General features: G+C 47.2%; 1 protein-coding gene across 1 annotated transcript in view; it reads left to right on the top strand.

Annotated features, from left to right (window-relative positions):
- Positions 1 to 14,612, top strand: part of aff1 (AF4/FMR2 family, member 1) — a 39,569-nt gene extending 24,957 nt beyond the window's left edge. The window contains exons 6-19 of the mRNA XM_076284598.1: positions 7 to 43; positions 1,531 to 1,603; positions 6,305 to 6,464; positions 7,207 to 8,343; positions 9,207 to 9,316; positions 9,968 to 10,190; positions 10,391 to 10,482; positions 11,327 to 11,390; positions 11,560 to 11,696; positions 11,841 to 11,912; positions 12,090 to 12,183; positions 12,506 to 12,540; positions 12,842 to 13,053; positions 13,833 to 14,612. Coding sequence (XP_076140713.1) covers positions 7 to 43; positions 1,531 to 1,603; positions 6,305 to 6,464; positions 7,207 to 8,343; positions 9,207 to 9,316; positions 9,968 to 10,190; positions 10,391 to 10,482; positions 11,327 to 11,390; positions 11,560 to 11,696; positions 11,841 to 11,912; positions 12,090 to 12,183; positions 12,506 to 12,540; positions 12,842 to 13,053; positions 13,833 to 13,957 — 2,571 coding nt within the window. The 3' untranslated portion in view covers positions 13,958 to 14,612. The remainder of the gene's footprint in view (positions 1 to 6; positions 44 to 1,530; positions 1,604 to 6,304; positions 6,465 to 7,206; positions 8,344 to 9,206; positions 9,317 to 9,967; positions 10,191 to 10,390; positions 10,483 to 11,326; positions 11,391 to 11,559; positions 11,697 to 11,840; positions 11,913 to 12,089; positions 12,184 to 12,505; positions 12,541 to 12,841; positions 13,054 to 13,832) is intronic.
- The last annotated feature ends 1,529 nt before the right edge of the window (positions 14,613 to 16,141 follow it).

The raw sequence follows: 16,141 nt of genomic DNA, 5'->3' as shown, positions 1-16,141 counted from the left end.
TCGCAGGAGTCCCAGCATGGACACTCTGGATACTCGGTCCAAAGTAAGTAAACTTAAGACCTGGAATCTGTAACTTGTGCTGTGAGTTTAAGCAATGAAAAAGGGTCTATAACTATAAGCTCTGTAAGCTCACGCTCCAAAGGCATGCATGATTAGCCAAATTCTTCTGTGGAAAGTTTTCTTTGTGTGTGTGTATGTTGAGAGAGTATGAGAGAGGGAGAGAGAGAAAGTGAATGTGGAAGAGGAGTGTGTTTATGTGGTTTACTGTAAAAGACAGCTGTGAACTGCTCTCATTCTAAACAACTACCACAGTGAGCACACAGCTCACATATGTACATAAACAAAAGGCCACAGTCTCGCACATGCTCTTACACACACAAACACATGCACAAGAAATTGCGTGCACACACACACACAGAGTGTGCTGCTGTCACTTTATATCACGGTCACTGGTAAATGTGGGCTTTTAAAAATCCTCCAGTGGACGCTGAACCATCAAAGCGATCTCACGTGTTGACAGTTCTTCTTGTGCAGCGGGCCAAGCTGTGACTGGTGCACGCGCACACTCACACGTGCACACACATACACACACACACTCACACACTGGACACTGAAACACACTAATTATAAACACACTCTCTCTCCACAAAACCTCATATGCTCTGCATCACCAGGTCTACAACAATAGGGACAACAGATAGACAGTAGGGGTGTCACGATTTCAATTTTATATCGAAATCGAACAAACTTCGAACTCAAAAGTAGAATCGATGATGCAGCCACACCCCCAATGTCAAGTCCAGCGCATATGCCAGGACGCACAAACACGCACAAACAAACACACACATACACACACACACACACACACACACACGCACACACACGCGTGCTGAACTGCGGCGTCAACAATCCTCTAATGTTAGGCTGCAGCCAGTTAAAATATACACATCAACCGACCAAAATCGAAGCCCCTCTTCCTACTCTGAAATCACCAGTGTGGAAGTATTTTGTCGTTCATTCACGTCAATTAACACTAACTTAGCCTACTCAACTTAGCAAGTGAAAAGATCTAGTTACAAATTACTTTAAGGCTTAAAATGCACATTGATAAGTATCATAGATACATATTCCATGAACACTAACCATGGGTCTCGTCGGAGTGTGATGAAACAATCAAATGATCAATCTGTGTTGTTTTATTTCACTATGTTCACGTCTCTGTTTAGCCTAATGTTTGTTCTGTTTACATTACAACCTCGCGGTCGGAATGGTTTAAAAATAAAAAGCGGTTTAAAAATAAAAGCCCCCTGAAACAGAAAAGGAAAAGGCCAAAAAAAGTAAGTAACATATAAGGAATGCAATAATAGTAATATTAAAAAAAAGATCGAAAATCGAATCGTGACTTTAAAATCGAAAATTAAATCGAATCGAGGATTTGGAGAATCGTGACACCCCTAATAGACAGACTGCAAAGAACTGTTGGCTAATATCATAATGTCTCTCTCTCTCTCTCTCGCTCTCTCTCCACAGAGCATGAGGCCTGGCGTGGCTCCTCTTCTCCTCCTCCGCCACCACCTGCGCTGTCCTGTCAGCCTGAGCCCCCGTGAGTCTCCTCTCCTCTCCCCCCCGCCCCCCCCCCCCCATGCTCCGTGCTCACGATGAGGTCACAGTCAGGTCACCATGCCGACGCCCGCCCGCCCCAGACAGCAGCAGCCCTAGGCTGTGTGGTGTAGATGTCTGTCCAGACGTCTGTAGAAATAGCCAAGAAACCAGACGTGTGTGTGCGTGCGTGTGCGTGTGCGTGCGTGTGTGTGTGTGTGTGTGTGTGTGGAAGGCTTGATTGTCACATGAGTGGTGGCTTGGTCTTGTGTGCATGCATACACACACTCACGTGTACACACTGATGTGACGCTCTGGGCTCCGTGGCAGGTCTCACCACGATCCCTGTCGGTTGGGTCATAAGATGCATATTTCTTCCATCTCTTCTTTCACCATACTGCCCCTTCAATTCCACTGATTAACGTTACGTTTGTTTGCATTGCATTTAAAGCAGTTCCGGTTGTTTCCTCACAGACATTTGATTATCACTCAGTAACATGCAAACCGACCCTTTGGCCTTTTTTTGCTGGGGAAGTTAATCGGATAGAGGTGAAGGGTATAAGCCATATCAAATTTATTACTGGCACTTGCTTAGACTAAAAGCTGTTTCTAATGCTCTTGGAGTCAGTTGGAGTAGGTCAAATATATGGGCCCAACTGGTCTGACATGATCCTTGTCAGCCACATGTTGTCAGTTGACCAAGGTGTCCTGTCCAGTTAAGTGGGCATGGTCCATTTCTCTGGGTACGCGCAGCACATGTGAGTCACGTTAAAGTCCGCCGTCTCCATGAACGGCCATGTGAACACAGAGCTGGCTTGTGTTGAGCGCCGTCTCTGTCCACCAAGCCTGGGCTCTAAAATGGGAGCGCAGAAATCCGTTTGTAATCGATGTGCACACCTCTGACCGCGCCGGAGACTGCTGCCCGCTGCTGTTTTTCTGTTCTCGGGAAGAGATGGATTTTCCTGGAGTGCACGTTAGGGGTGTAACGGTTCATGTATTCGTATTGAACCGAAACGGTACGGGCGTCACGGTTCGGTGCATGAATTTACACGGAGAATACACGGTATAAAAATACATACAACTCGTGTGTGGATTAATTAATGTCATGCGCAATTACTGTTAAGTAGCGAGAGTTACGGGAGTTCTTTAGCGACACCTAACGCTAATCTGTAGCCTCGCCTTAGCTCTGAAGCTCTGATTGGCGCCTATGTTTTTTTTGTCAGGTCGTCGGTCGAGTCCGTCAGTCATTAGCAGCACTAAGGTTAGACCCACAAGAGTTAGAGGATCCGCTGGTCTCTTTAAGATCGCAAGTTTAAGAACTTCAGTTACAGTAACGTTAGTACAGACGAAAGAGTGGTGGATAAGATGAAACTGTGTGTCGGCGTTGTTCAGCAGTTGTTGGGTATGTGAGTGGAAAAAATGCTACACATATTCGAAGCCATCACCCAGATGATGTAGGCTACCAATCACTGAAACGAGGGGAAAAAACTTCCCCTGCGCTTCAGCAGCCTTTGGATACACATACAAATAGGGCCAAAACCTATGGCTTAAATTAAATGATTTCGTAATGACAGAAAGCTATGTAAATCGCGTGGTAATTACCTTTATGTTGGGGTAACTTGTAACTTCTCACATGAGGTTCTGGTAGTGTTAAGTGCATAGACAGTAAAATAAAGTGACAACGCTAACCAGGCTAATAAACAAACCATGCTACGGTGAGTTAACGTCAAAGGGCAAAGTCACGTGACTTCTAGTTGTAGTCTGTTTATGAAATGAAAGGAGCAATTTCGTTTTTTTTAAAAAGGCAAAATGTGCAAAAAGTGTGATATTTTCACAGTTAGTAGGCTAGATTATTACTTTACACACAAAATATTGAGGCAAATTGTAGACCCTTCCATATACAACTAAACACAGATGTTGAAGGTCTTGCTTAAGTGGATTTTTAAAAATAATTTTTCTATGTAATTTGCACTTTCAGAAATAAGAGATGCTGTAGGCCTATTTTCAGTTTTAGAGCTGATTGTCTTATTTTGTTTACAAGTTACAGATGGAGTCTGGGTACTTATTGTACTTATTGTACTGTTTAGCCTACATCTTACACACTTCAGGCTGTTGCAGATAGCTCAGGGAAGAGACTGTATGACACTAGGTGGTACAGCCTGAGACATGTACAAAAAAAAATGCTTTCTGCATTTTTGTTTTGCTTTTCCCTCCACTGTACCGAACTCGTACCGAACCGTGATGTCCGAATCGAGGTATGAACCGAACCGTGACTTCTGTGTACCGTTACACCCCTAGTGCACGTGATGCCCTGCAGCTTGAACTCTGGAAGTGACTTAGTGTTTCCTCTGCATGTGTACTTTTATATGGGCCTTTTTGTGGTCACAGAGATATCGGGCCGTGCATTATCAGGTAAGGTAAGGCCTTAAGTCTTTGGGAAATGCATATATGGAGTGTAGATGAGGACCTGGGCCAAAGGTGCATTATGGGAGCTGTGTTAATTGGCTGTTTCATTTGGCTTTAGCAGAGAGGATTGAGAGATGGTATACTTATCTTCTAAAGGATCTGTTCAGCTGCAGTTATGCATTGTTGAAACTGCGTCAGAGGGCTGCAAGGGTCTTGGGTTTAGAAGAGGCCTGATGCATTGTGGGAATTGTTTCAGAGGGCTACTAGGGTCTTGGGTTTAGAAGAGGCCTGATGCATTGTGGGAATTGCGTCATAGGGCTACTAGGGTCATGGGTTTAGATGTGGTGCGTTGCATTGTGGGAATTGTGTCAGAGGGCTACTAGGGTCTTGGGGTTAGATGAGGCGTGTTGCATTGTGGGAGCTAGGTCAAAGGGCTGCTGGGCGCTGCGGTTAAGCTTGGCTCAGGGGAGATGGGAGGCCAAAGCCGAGGGTATAAATAGAGGATGTGTGCAGGTGAGGCCAGCGGATATAAGCTCCACTGTGACCAGGACAAATTTAACACACACAGGCCACATACATACTGCAGTGAAGCATCATATTCCTAACAAACAATCTTAAACACCATCACATGCACATACTCATAGACCTATAAATATGTATACAGTGTATGCATACATACACACATAGATACATGCATACGAACATACACACAGACAAACAGAAGTCTATAGACATTTCATATAATATACACTTTCAATGTAAAAACAGAACACCATAGACATTTGATATACTTTCAGTATGTTAAAACAAGCACACACACACAAGATCTATTTGTTTTAAGCATGCATACATTGCCTGTGTGTGTGTGTGCTTGCGCTTGTGTACGTGGGTACATGCACATGCGCACACGCACACACATATATACACACACACACACACACACACACACACACACACACACACACACACACACACACACACACACACACACACACACACACACACACACACACACACACACACATACACACACACATACACATACACACAGGAGTTCCATTCAGATGAGCTGTGTCCCCACCCCTCAGCGCTGAGGGCCCAGAGGGCTTCCTCTTGCCTGTGTGCCGTTGAGTTCACTCCCAGAACGCACACACACATTTTTGGGCCTCTTTGTCTTTGTGGCCCCAGGCCCCATTTTACTGCTGACAGTTTTTTTTAAAGCCACAGTTACTTATTTACTGCATGCGTACACCATCTTGTTTAACTTTGCAGTTTAATAGATATCATGACGTCATTGGTTAATCGGTTTTGGTCGATTTGTTCTGCTTAAATAATACTCGGGATGTAGTCTCTCTGACGCCTTTGTTGACCAAGATGGAAACCCTTCTCTCTGACTGAGCTTACTGCAGCATTGAGAGGCATCCGTAGTTGCATGTCCTCTCTGGTTTGGGATGTGGTCAGGTCTCTGCCGTCTGTGACTTCAGAAGGCTCTAGATCTCCTAGTGGACCCAGCAGTGGCCAGGAGTGGGCAGTCACGTGTGAGCAGCTCCGACCCCCGCCAGCCCGCTGTTTATCTCCCAGCCTCAGTGTTTACAAACGCCTGCCACTTCACACACTCCCAGTCAGCTGGGAATGGATGGGCCACATCGGCAGCCTCAGACCTCCAACACACACACACACACACACACACACACACACACACACACACACACACACACACACACACACACACACACACGCGCGCGCGCGCGCCATCGAGCTGCCTGTCCTCCTTCCTTCTCACCCACTATGTCTCTTGCTATCCTCTCTTGGCTGTCCATTTTGAGCCGGCCAGAGAACTGAAAGGTGTTGATCACAGTTGGCATGTGGGTATTAGAGTGCTGCTGGTGATACGCCTTTACTGTCCAGGTCCCAGTTTAGATGATTCATAGAATGCAAGGATGTAATAGCTATTTGTCTTAATTTATGTAAAATGCTTTGCACAAATGCTTTTTGCTAATGCTAATTTGATGGGTGTGTAAGAGTGAATGCATGGGGTTTGTACTTGAGTCGTAATTCTGTTTCTTTTGGGAGAGTTGTAAGTGTTTAATAATAAGTATTATTATTTTTTGCATATTATTTTATACCAGTGCATTGTTATTCTGCTGTGCGATAAATGATATCTGTGAGTGAGAAAGCAGATTGCGTTTGATCTGTATGTGATGCATGTTTATATTCATTTGCATGATTACAAATGATGAGTAAGTTTGGTGTATTAGTTAGGCCTAATAGACTGTGTGTGTGTGTGTGTGTTTGTCAGAGTGGCGCCAGCGCGCTCCAGTGAGGGGGAGACTGCAAGCTCCAGCGAATCAGAGAGCAGCTCTGGCTCCGAGTCCGATAGTGAGAGCAGCGAGAGTGGAGGGGAGGAGCTGGAGGAAGCCCCACCTCCTCATATAGCCAGCCCCCCTCCTCCAGCCAAGGTACACAAATGCACACACACACACACACACACACACACACACACACCAACAAACATACACGCAACAACCAACCACAAAGATGAACACACACACTCGAATGTACAAATAAGTGAAAGAACATAATGCTGAACACACACACACACACACACATCCATCCCTTCTTTTGCTTGGCTGTTTTTTTATTGGTTGTGTTGAGTAAGCATTGGGCCTGGTTGCCAACAACCACCCACTGCTTTTTTGGAAGCCAATAATGTGTTTCACTTGCATTCAGGTTTGTACCTAGTCAGAATAGTTCACTATCCCTTTATGTAAAAAGTCCCATTTAACTGCGTTTTTAAGTGTGTTTATGTGTATGCCTTTATCCAAAGTGACTTGCAACATTAGAATAACAATCAACAAACAATATAGTATAGTTATAGTATATAGTATACAGAAATGAATTGAAATGACAATAGTGACAATTTTTACAATCAGGTCAATGAACTAATGTAGTTGTGTGGGTGTTTACACAGAAGGAAAGTCTGGAAACATTTAGACAATTAGCATGCCAGTTAGCATTAGCATGTTAGATGTTGTAGATTGACTAGATTGTAAATTGATTGTATGGGAAGACTGAACAAAGTGGAGTAGTTGTCATTGTTTGTTTTTTTATGTGTGTCTCTTTGTATGTCATTTCTGTGTGTGTTTGTGTGTTACTGTTTGCGTGTGTGTGTGTGTGTGTGTGTGTGTGTGTGGCATGCAGGCTGATGGCCCTGCGGTGAATGAGTGGCAGCTGGGTCGCTGGCTGGAGCTGAAGGATCCGCAGCCCAGCCTGAGCGTGGAGACGCAGGGGGATGCGTTGCACTGTTCTCCTTCCAGTCCTGCCTCCAGCCCCAAACCGCGGGAGGAGACCAGCACGCCCCAGCACTACAACTCCCATAGTTCACCTGCGCGGCCAGAGTCTGCCAGCCCAGCACACTACAGCTACAACTCGCACAGCTCCCCCGTGCAGCCAGAGACCACAACACCAACACACTTTAACTACAACTCCCACAGTTCACCTGTGCGGACTGAGCCTAGCACACCGCCCCACTACAACTACAATTCAGAGACTACCACACCAGCTCATTACAACTTCAGTTCTCATACGTCCCCCTCACGGCCAGAGGTCAAACACCCTGAGTCAAAGCCATCTGGTCCAAGCCAGCATGTTAGGTCCCAGTCTCCCTCCCCACCCAGCGATGTGGACAGTGGGGCCAGGAAGACGGTGGCCAACAAGAAGCCGAGTTCAAGCAGCAAAGCCCCCCGGCCCGAAGACGCCTCGCGTCACGTGGACAGCAAGGAGTTGACCTCCCATCAAAAAGATCCCTCCCTCGCCGACCGGCCCAAAGTGAAGACGAAAGCAGTCCCAGCCAAGGCCCCGACCAAAGTCGGCTCGAAAGCCGACAAGAAGGCTGCCAAGCGCACCGACAAGAAGAAGGCGAAAGAGGCTGCCCCTAAGGTCACTGTGAAGCTGTCCCTGCCCAAGGAGGCAGAGCCGGAGACTCTAGCCCATGCGCCCCCGCCCCCTCTCCCCTTACCGTCGGTCAAGAGCCGGAGCAGCGGAGGCGGCCGAAGTGACGGCCTGCCGAAGTCCTCATCGAAGAAGAAGAAACAGCGGGACCGCTCCCCTGCACAGGCCAACAGACCGGACGACGACGCGCCTGGCAAGACCGCGCCGGAGGCGCCGCGCACCCTGCTGGTCAAGATCCAGCTCAGCCTACTCACCAGGGTGCCCTCCGCGCCCAAGGCGGCCCGGCCCCCCGCCACGGGGGGCTCCGCTGAGCCGGGACAGAAGAGGGCCGAGAGGGGAGACGCTGCCGCAGACCCTGCCCCAGCCAAAGCCAGCAGAAAGAGATCCGTGGGTTTCACTTCTGTTTCTCCTACATACAAATTGAACCATGCACTTTGTATGCAATTGACTTACTGTACTGTTGCAGCAGTTAATCAGTTGATGAATCATGGTCTCTTCAGGGCAGGGCATTAGCCCCGGTGTCTGTTTGTGCTCAGCCCACTTGTCTGCATTCGGTGTGAAATGTGTGTGTTTGCTCTGTTTACTCACTCGTAAAAAAAAAAAGCATGCGGGACTAGCAGGCATGTTCTTGCGAGCCCTAGTGTAAAACCCCTGAGCCAGACAGTCCGAGCCGGAGTGAGTCACTGGCGTGGCCGGTGGGTAGGCTCAGCTGGCGGGGCGAGTGACTCCCTGCCCTGGAGGCCGGGCGAGTGGAGCTGGAGAGCCCCGTGACTCAGCCTCTCCTCTGCTCTGCCCCCGCCACCGCCGCTGTCACGTTATACGCCATCTGCGTCGCCTCTTAGTGAGATGAGCCTGCCAAACGCCTCTGCCTGTAAACACATCAACAGACACACACACACACACACACACACACACACACACACACGCACGCGCATACAGATATATATGCACATTGCACACATACTCTCGTGCAACATTTTTTTTATCGTCACAGTGAAAGCATGCATTATTCATTGCCCATTGCCCCACTTTGTGGCTTGCAGCCATGTGTTTGTTTTAAAAACGCTTCAGGGACTTGCAGTTGATTTTGCTAGTTATGAGATTTACTTTTGAGATGCATGTGCAGGAGAATTATGTGGCACAGTGGCACAACAAAAGACAGGCAGGTTGCTGCTGTGCAAGGATGTGGGTTAGAATGGTCTCTAGCTGATGTGTCTAGCTGATGCCTCATTCTGTGACGTGTCTTGCAGGCGGAGAAAGAGGACAAGTCTCAGCCCAGGAAGAAGTTAAAACTGGACAAGGAGCTCAAGATATCGTCCTCCCCCATAGCACCATCCTGCCCTGGCTCCAGCAAAGCTGAGTGAGTGGACACAGGAATCTGTCTGGAACCATTGAAGAGATTTCTCGGTTACACTTTACTTGACAGTATCGACATAGGAGTCACATGACACTGTCATGAACGTGTCAAAAACAAGTTATGACATAATGCTTCTGTTATGAAGTGACATTCAGTGTTTGTCATAACAAGTTAGGGTTAGGTTTAGGGTTAGGGTTAGAGGTTAGGGTTAGGGTTAGGGCTAGGGTTCATGTGTCATGACAGTGTCATGTGTTCATGACCGTGTCATGTCACTCTTATGTCGATACTGTCAAGTAAAGTGTTACCGGTTCCTCTTTATCCCGAATTAGTTACATTATGCATTTATGTACTCTGTTGTGATGTTACTTTGGTGCTTGAGTGAAATTTATGTTTTGGCAAATGCATGGTTAGTACAGTTTAAACAACAAACAAACAAACTCCCCCCCATCCCCCCCCCAAAAAAAAAACCCCGCTGCATTCACTGACATAATCAAGAGCTGATATATAATGACTTAAAAAAAAAAAGCAGAGCAGGTTTGTGGGTGTAGCCTTTGATGAAAAAGACAGTTAGATGGAAAGTCCCTGTAATCCAGGCCCGACATAGCCTAGCGTACTCCACGTCGCTAACATGTCCTCTGGGCCGTGTCCCTGCAGAGCCCCTAAGACTGCGGTGGAAGAGAAGGAGCGCAAGAAGAAGAAGAAGAAAGAGAAGGCCCCGAGCTCCAGCACACTAGCCCCCGCAGCACAGGAGCCGGCCAAGGGGGCCGGACACAAGAGACCCCTGGCCGACGTGTCGGAGTCCAAAGCGACTGGCGATGGCGAAGTCAAGCACAAGAAGAGCTCCAGCAAGCGCAGTGAGCACACAAAGACTGGCAAGGTAAAGTAATGTTAATACACACACACACACACACACACACACACACACACACACACACACACACACACACTTTTTGTTGTGAAATCTTTGTAATGATTTTACCACCTAAGTGCATTATTTCCACAATAGCTACTTTATTCTGATGTTTTCTTGCCATCGTATCACTCTTGTATTTCATACTTTGTCCGTGTTATTGGCAGAAGTCACCAAAGAGCAGCTTTGCAGTCCCAGAACCCGCCCAGCCCAAACGGACTCCAGCCTCAAACAGAGTCCTGCTCAAACTGGACGACAGGTGAGGCCTTGGAGTAGATATGGCATATACCTGGTGTAGTAAGGGCATTAGAGGGTCTCTGACTTGCAAGGCTTGAACAGATGATTAGAACATTTCCTATTTATGGTTAGATTTCCAAGCTGCTCTTAAAGAACTTTTATTGTTGTACATTATTCTATCAACTACTGTATGATCAAGTAGAATTTAGCAATAAGCCCTGAAAGGCCGTAGGTTACACTGATTCTACAACAGCTAAGGCGCGTTGTTAGGCACGATGTGCTAGCAGAGTGCCTAAAACCCCCCTTAGCTGTTGTAGAATCAGTGTAACCTACGGACTCGAGTGGCTTATTGCTTTTCTAAAACTGTTACTATAAATATCTGGCTATCTAAAGTTTCATAAAGTAAAGGCACAGCAACTAGAAATATAACAAGTTATTCCTAGATAATCATTCTTCCGCCAAGAAATATAGTTCTTCTATCTGAATGGTTGCCAAGCAACGTCGACGCAGCTACTTTAACTTTTGTATCAAGTTATGTTAGCGCAGTAATATAGAACGAAATGCATTCAAGGTGTATGTATGTTTATGCTGCATTTTACAACGGCATCGAATACGATTCAGCCAATCACAATCAAGGACCAGAACTATCCGTTTTAGAAAATACATTAAATTGTTTTCAATCCATAACATTGTTTTCAATTTCAGGTGTCCACAGCGGAAACTGTTTTTAACATATTGTTCAATGTTATAATCGCTGAGTTATGAATTCATATGCCCCATTGATGTTTGCCCTTCACATTATTATATTGTATCAGATTGTTGACGCGGATATAAAACATCATGTAACACTTGTATTGTTCACACAGGCAGTATTCTGTGGAGCATCACATGAAGGAAGCCAAAAAACTGAAGCACAAAGCTGATGCCATGGTAATGCCGCTACAGCCCATAATTATCTATGGGCTCTCAATCTTTAAGCTCTGTATTGATTTCTTATTTCGTTACTTGATGGAAACTAACCTTGTATTTTCTGTCTTTGTCCTTTTGTGTGAAACACACTCAAACACACACACACACACACACTTTACTGATTGTGCAGTCCGAGAAGGTGGGCAAGTCCTTCATCTACCTGGAAGCTGCCCTGTCCTTTGTGGAGAGTGGTATTGCCATGGAGATGGATCCCCAGACGCCAAAGTCAGCGTACACCATGTTCTCTGAGACGGTGGTCCTGATCAGGTGAGTCAGCCAGCCAGCCTGCCAGCCAGCCTCTGTTTAGCCCTCTGGGAATTCCCACCTGCTTTTTTTTCTCTCCAGCTTTCTGCTCACTCTCTCCTCCCTCCTCTCCTCTCACCTCGCCTCTCCCCCCCCCCCCCCCTGCAGGTTCATCTTAAAACTGCGGAGCTACTCCGACCCAGCCAGCCCTGCGTCAGAGAAAGACTTTGCCATTTTATGGTGAGCGCGAAGGAGCACTTTGCTTGTTCCTTTATGTGTCCCCATTTCTAAACGGCCAACCCACCCACCAGAGAGCAATGCCAGTGTTCAAGCGAGCCAGAGCTCAAGCTAGCGGCTCGTTAACGCTCTCCCCTGGCTGTGCTCTGACGGCCGTGCTGTTTGTGCTTTTATGTTCAGCATGAGGTTCCAGTCGCTACTGCAGATGGCCATGTTCCGCTACAAACGCGAAGCAGCACTTAGGTACTCCAGAACCCTCACCGACCATTTCAAGGTAGGACATTCTCCTTTCTGTCAGATGTGAGAATTTCACACTGTTTGTGTTTGTGTGTCTGTCTGCACCTTACATAAATACAAAATTATTTACACACACACACACACACACACACACATACACACATAGACGACAAACTCCTCTTTGTTAACACCTGAGTATAAATCCCTGGTGCGTGACTGTCCTGGGGAGTTCTTGCGGGCATCTGTAATTGCCTGTGACTGTGGGATGGTGCTGCAGCGAGTGGAAAGTGGCAGGAGCCTCATTAATAAAAGCGCTCTTCTGTGTCTCTTTTTTCCCCCCTCCGTCTGTCTGTTTGCAGAGCTGCAAGACGTCTCCTTCCCCTCGCGTCTCAAAGTAAGCACCCCACTTCCTGTGTGTGCGGCCACAGCGGCTTCTTCCTGTGTGCCAGGGCCCTGCTGGCAGCCACTGGGCCCGAACCGTCTCTGCGCTGCTCAGTGCAAAGGCACAAAACAGCCTCAAATTGGCACATGCAAGAAGAAACTGTTGAAGCAGGTGCTCACCTCTTTCTTTTTTCCTTTTCTTTCTTTTACCCCTCTCTCTCTCTCCCCCTCTCCCTCTTTCTCTCTCTCTCTCTCTCTCTCTCTCTCTCGCCCCTCCCCCCCTCTCTCTTCTCCTCTCTTCTCCTCTCCTACAGGGCTACCAGTACCCCCTCCCAGATGTCTCCCATGGCGTCTCCGGCCAGCTCCAGCAGCTCCAGCCACAGCTCGGCCACGGCGCCGGCCAACACGGTGGCACTGCCACAGGCCATCCACCAGGTGGCGTCCACCTATGTCAGCATCACCGCCCTCTTCCTCAGCGCGCACAGTGTATGGGAGCAGGCCGAGGAGATGGCCCCCAAAGGCAGCGGTAAGCAGGCCGCCGCTCCGCAGCGTTCGATTCCACACATCACCTTAGGTTGTGACCATTAGCAGACCCATCTAGGTCTTGGTCTTCGTTTAGTGGAAAATACTTTGAAATACTTCAGCTCTAGAGATGAAGCACATCTGTAATGGCTAGATGAGAGATTCTCAGTCCTCAACTGAGCCCCACTGCTGTTTGTTTTTCACACCTAAGCCTCCTCTACATAGTTGAAGTCATTAGTTGAGCTCCTGGGGCGCGTTTCCCAAAACCATAGTTGCTAACTAAGTTAGCAACTTTGTTGGTTGCAATGCAATTTCCCATTGCCAACCAACTAAGTTGCTAACCGGTTAGCAACTATGATTTTGGGAAACACACCCCTGGTTAGCAGAACACACTTGGTTTAGCTAAGTGCAGTGCTATTAAACAAATCCCACTGTGGTTTGTGTGCAGCATGGAGAGAAAGAGGAAGTGGGGCTTGCCGAAGAGCCTGTGAACTATATTAGATGTAAAATGATAGTGTGTGATAAGCCTGAGGAATTGACAGCTCAGTTGGTTTAGGAACCTTCTTCAGGCCTTCTTGCTACTTTCTTGGCCAGTAGGCAGCAATATTTTTTGAAAAGTTAATTTTGGCTCATAGAACATAATTCAGAAGATTGTAGGTGAATAACTGTTGATTATGAAATGCATCATACAGTGTTGTCCCTTTTAAGAGCACTGAATTGAGTCTGTGATTGAGCTTCCTAGACTTGTGTATGTATTTTTACCGTATCTTCATCTTCGTGCAGGGGTGCTAGGGGAGTTGGACTCTGCCATCGGCCCTTTGACGTTGCTGTCCACCATGAGCGCAGTGGTGCGCTACACACGGCAGGGCCTCCACTGGCTTCGACAGGACTCCCAACAGACACACTGACCAACCACCCTGCTTACACACACACACACACACACACCTATCTCTCCCCAACAACTCCCGCATTTTCAGAATGGCACAGAAAAGCACCAGTTTAGGGGGATAACTCAAAACTGGATACTCTGGCACTTTTTTTGAGTTGATTTCAGTCCCATGGCAGCTCTCCCTCCTGTCGTGTTTTAACCCCTCGGTGGTCCTTCTCTGGCCACCATAGTCTCCTCAGGAGCGGCGGTGCTGCTGCTGGCCAAAACGTGCTGTGACTGTGACTCCGACACGCACAACCCACATAGCAGCATCTACACCAATGCCCTCAGCTTCCATTCCTCCTTACACACACACACACACACACACACACACACACACACACACACACACACACACACACACACACACACACTTAAACATACATGTTCTCAAGAACACACCCAGTACTGTTGGTTTTCTGCATTAAGTGAGTTGGGAGAATTCATGGGAGTCTGGCCATCCATCAGTTCTCATCTAATGCCCTCCATTTTCCGCGCCGAGACCCCAGACAACAGCTATTTCAACACTACCCTAGAAAAATTCTGCTCATCACAATGATTGAAACTATCAGGCCGGACACACATTCATGTCCTTTGGGCAACACCAAATGGGAGAGAAAAAACACCAATTGGGTTGTTATTTTAGGGACGTCACCTGAAGTACTTAATTTTTAGTATGATTATTATTGCTAAGGTAATGACATGTTGTTTTTGGCTTTGGGTGATTTTTTTATGAAATTAATTTATGTTGCATAATCAGACCGCCAACAGACCGCTAGTGTGAACCTCTATTCTGCTCACACACAAAAGCTTTCCAGAAAAAGCTGAATGCCCCACCTCCCTTATTTCAGTGTTATTTAGCTATCCGCAAGAGGTAGGTGTCCAACAGAAAACTGACCCCTATGGAATGGATTGTCCAGTATTAGGGTACTATGAAATGGTAAGCTTGAATTTCAGATGTTCATCAGGCAGAGAGAGATGGTTGTAGTGGTCAGCTGATGTCTCTCAAGCCAAATAGAGGGCTTTGCAGTAAAGGGAAGTCTTTGAAGTCTGTCCTTGCCGCTGCAACACGCTCTGTCCCAAGGGCATGGACGTAACTGTGGTCATCAACAATGGGATCTTGTGATCAGCCAATCATGGGGATCAAACCGCACACAGGGGGCAAGAGCACATGGCGTAATGTTTCCAGAGAGCAGCTGTGGCAGATAGCCCAACCACCTCAGCTGTAATGGGAGTTGCTGTCAGTGTGGATTACCAACATCTGGAGAAGAGGGGTGTCATGGTGCCTCCACTTGCTCTGAGTGTGTGCAGTGCACATGGCTGGGGCTGGTGAAGAAAGTCATGTTGTCTGTGCATTTTCGTAGGAAGTAAGCTGAGCAGTTTTTTTCTTTTAGTTGACGTCATTATGAAATCTGTGCCTTATATTTAAAATTGGTTACAGATGCCCCCCCCCCAACCCCAAACAGAGAAACCTTTGAATGTATGAAAAGCCTTCCCCCTAAACCATGATGTGCAGCAATTCCTTACCTTTTGGCCAAAGTGAATTCTGATCTGGTAGCAGTCTTAAAAGCTTGTGGGAACATCTTGGTGTGCGTGCGTGTGTGTGTGTGCGCATGAAGGGGCCATTTTAACCTTTGAACTGGTGCTGGGCGCTCATGCTTCTTCTGTGCTTCGCTGCGCTTGTTTTGTTTTCTCCAGAGAAGCGAGTCAGCCTTTGTCCCTCTCATTTGGCTTTTCGCTTCATCATGAGTTCAGAGGCAAGTTCACAAATGCACCCCCCCCCCCCCCCCCATTCTCCTCAATATGAAGACTTTTAAACCAGCAGGAAGTGAGGCAAAGCTGAACACCTGTGAGCAGGCCCCGACAGGAAGCGGTAGCTCTCAAACGCCTACCCTCTCGCCCTCCTGCGTGTGCACGTCTTGTCCGGTTGGACGTCTGCAGTGTCACACGGCCGTTTGACTGTTTGGATTGCGTGGCTGAGATTTTTTTTTTTTTTAAATCACTTTTTTTATCACATATTTATATCTAGCAACATCGCTGCTTTATCGCTGTTTTCTTCTGTAGTTCAAACCACTACCAGAGGTCAGTGCTGGTGTCAAATCCTGTGACCTTTCGTACCTTAGATTCGAGTGCCTGCATTTACAAAGTGGAATTCAACCATATG

The sequence above is a fragment of the Alosa pseudoharengus genome, unplaced genomic scaffold, assembly GCF_046254945.1.
Source record: "Alosa pseudoharengus isolate Yale_2024_CS ecotype anadromous, Long Island Sound unplaced genomic scaffold, YU_APseudo_1.1 YU_APseudo_1.1_scf_14, whole genome shotgun sequence".
Lineage (NCBI taxonomy): Eukaryota > Metazoa > Chordata > Actinopteri > Clupeiformes > Clupeidae > Alosa > Alosa pseudoharengus.
Note: the sequence above shows the minus strand (reverse complement) of the source record. Positions and strands in the feature narration are given on the sequence as shown.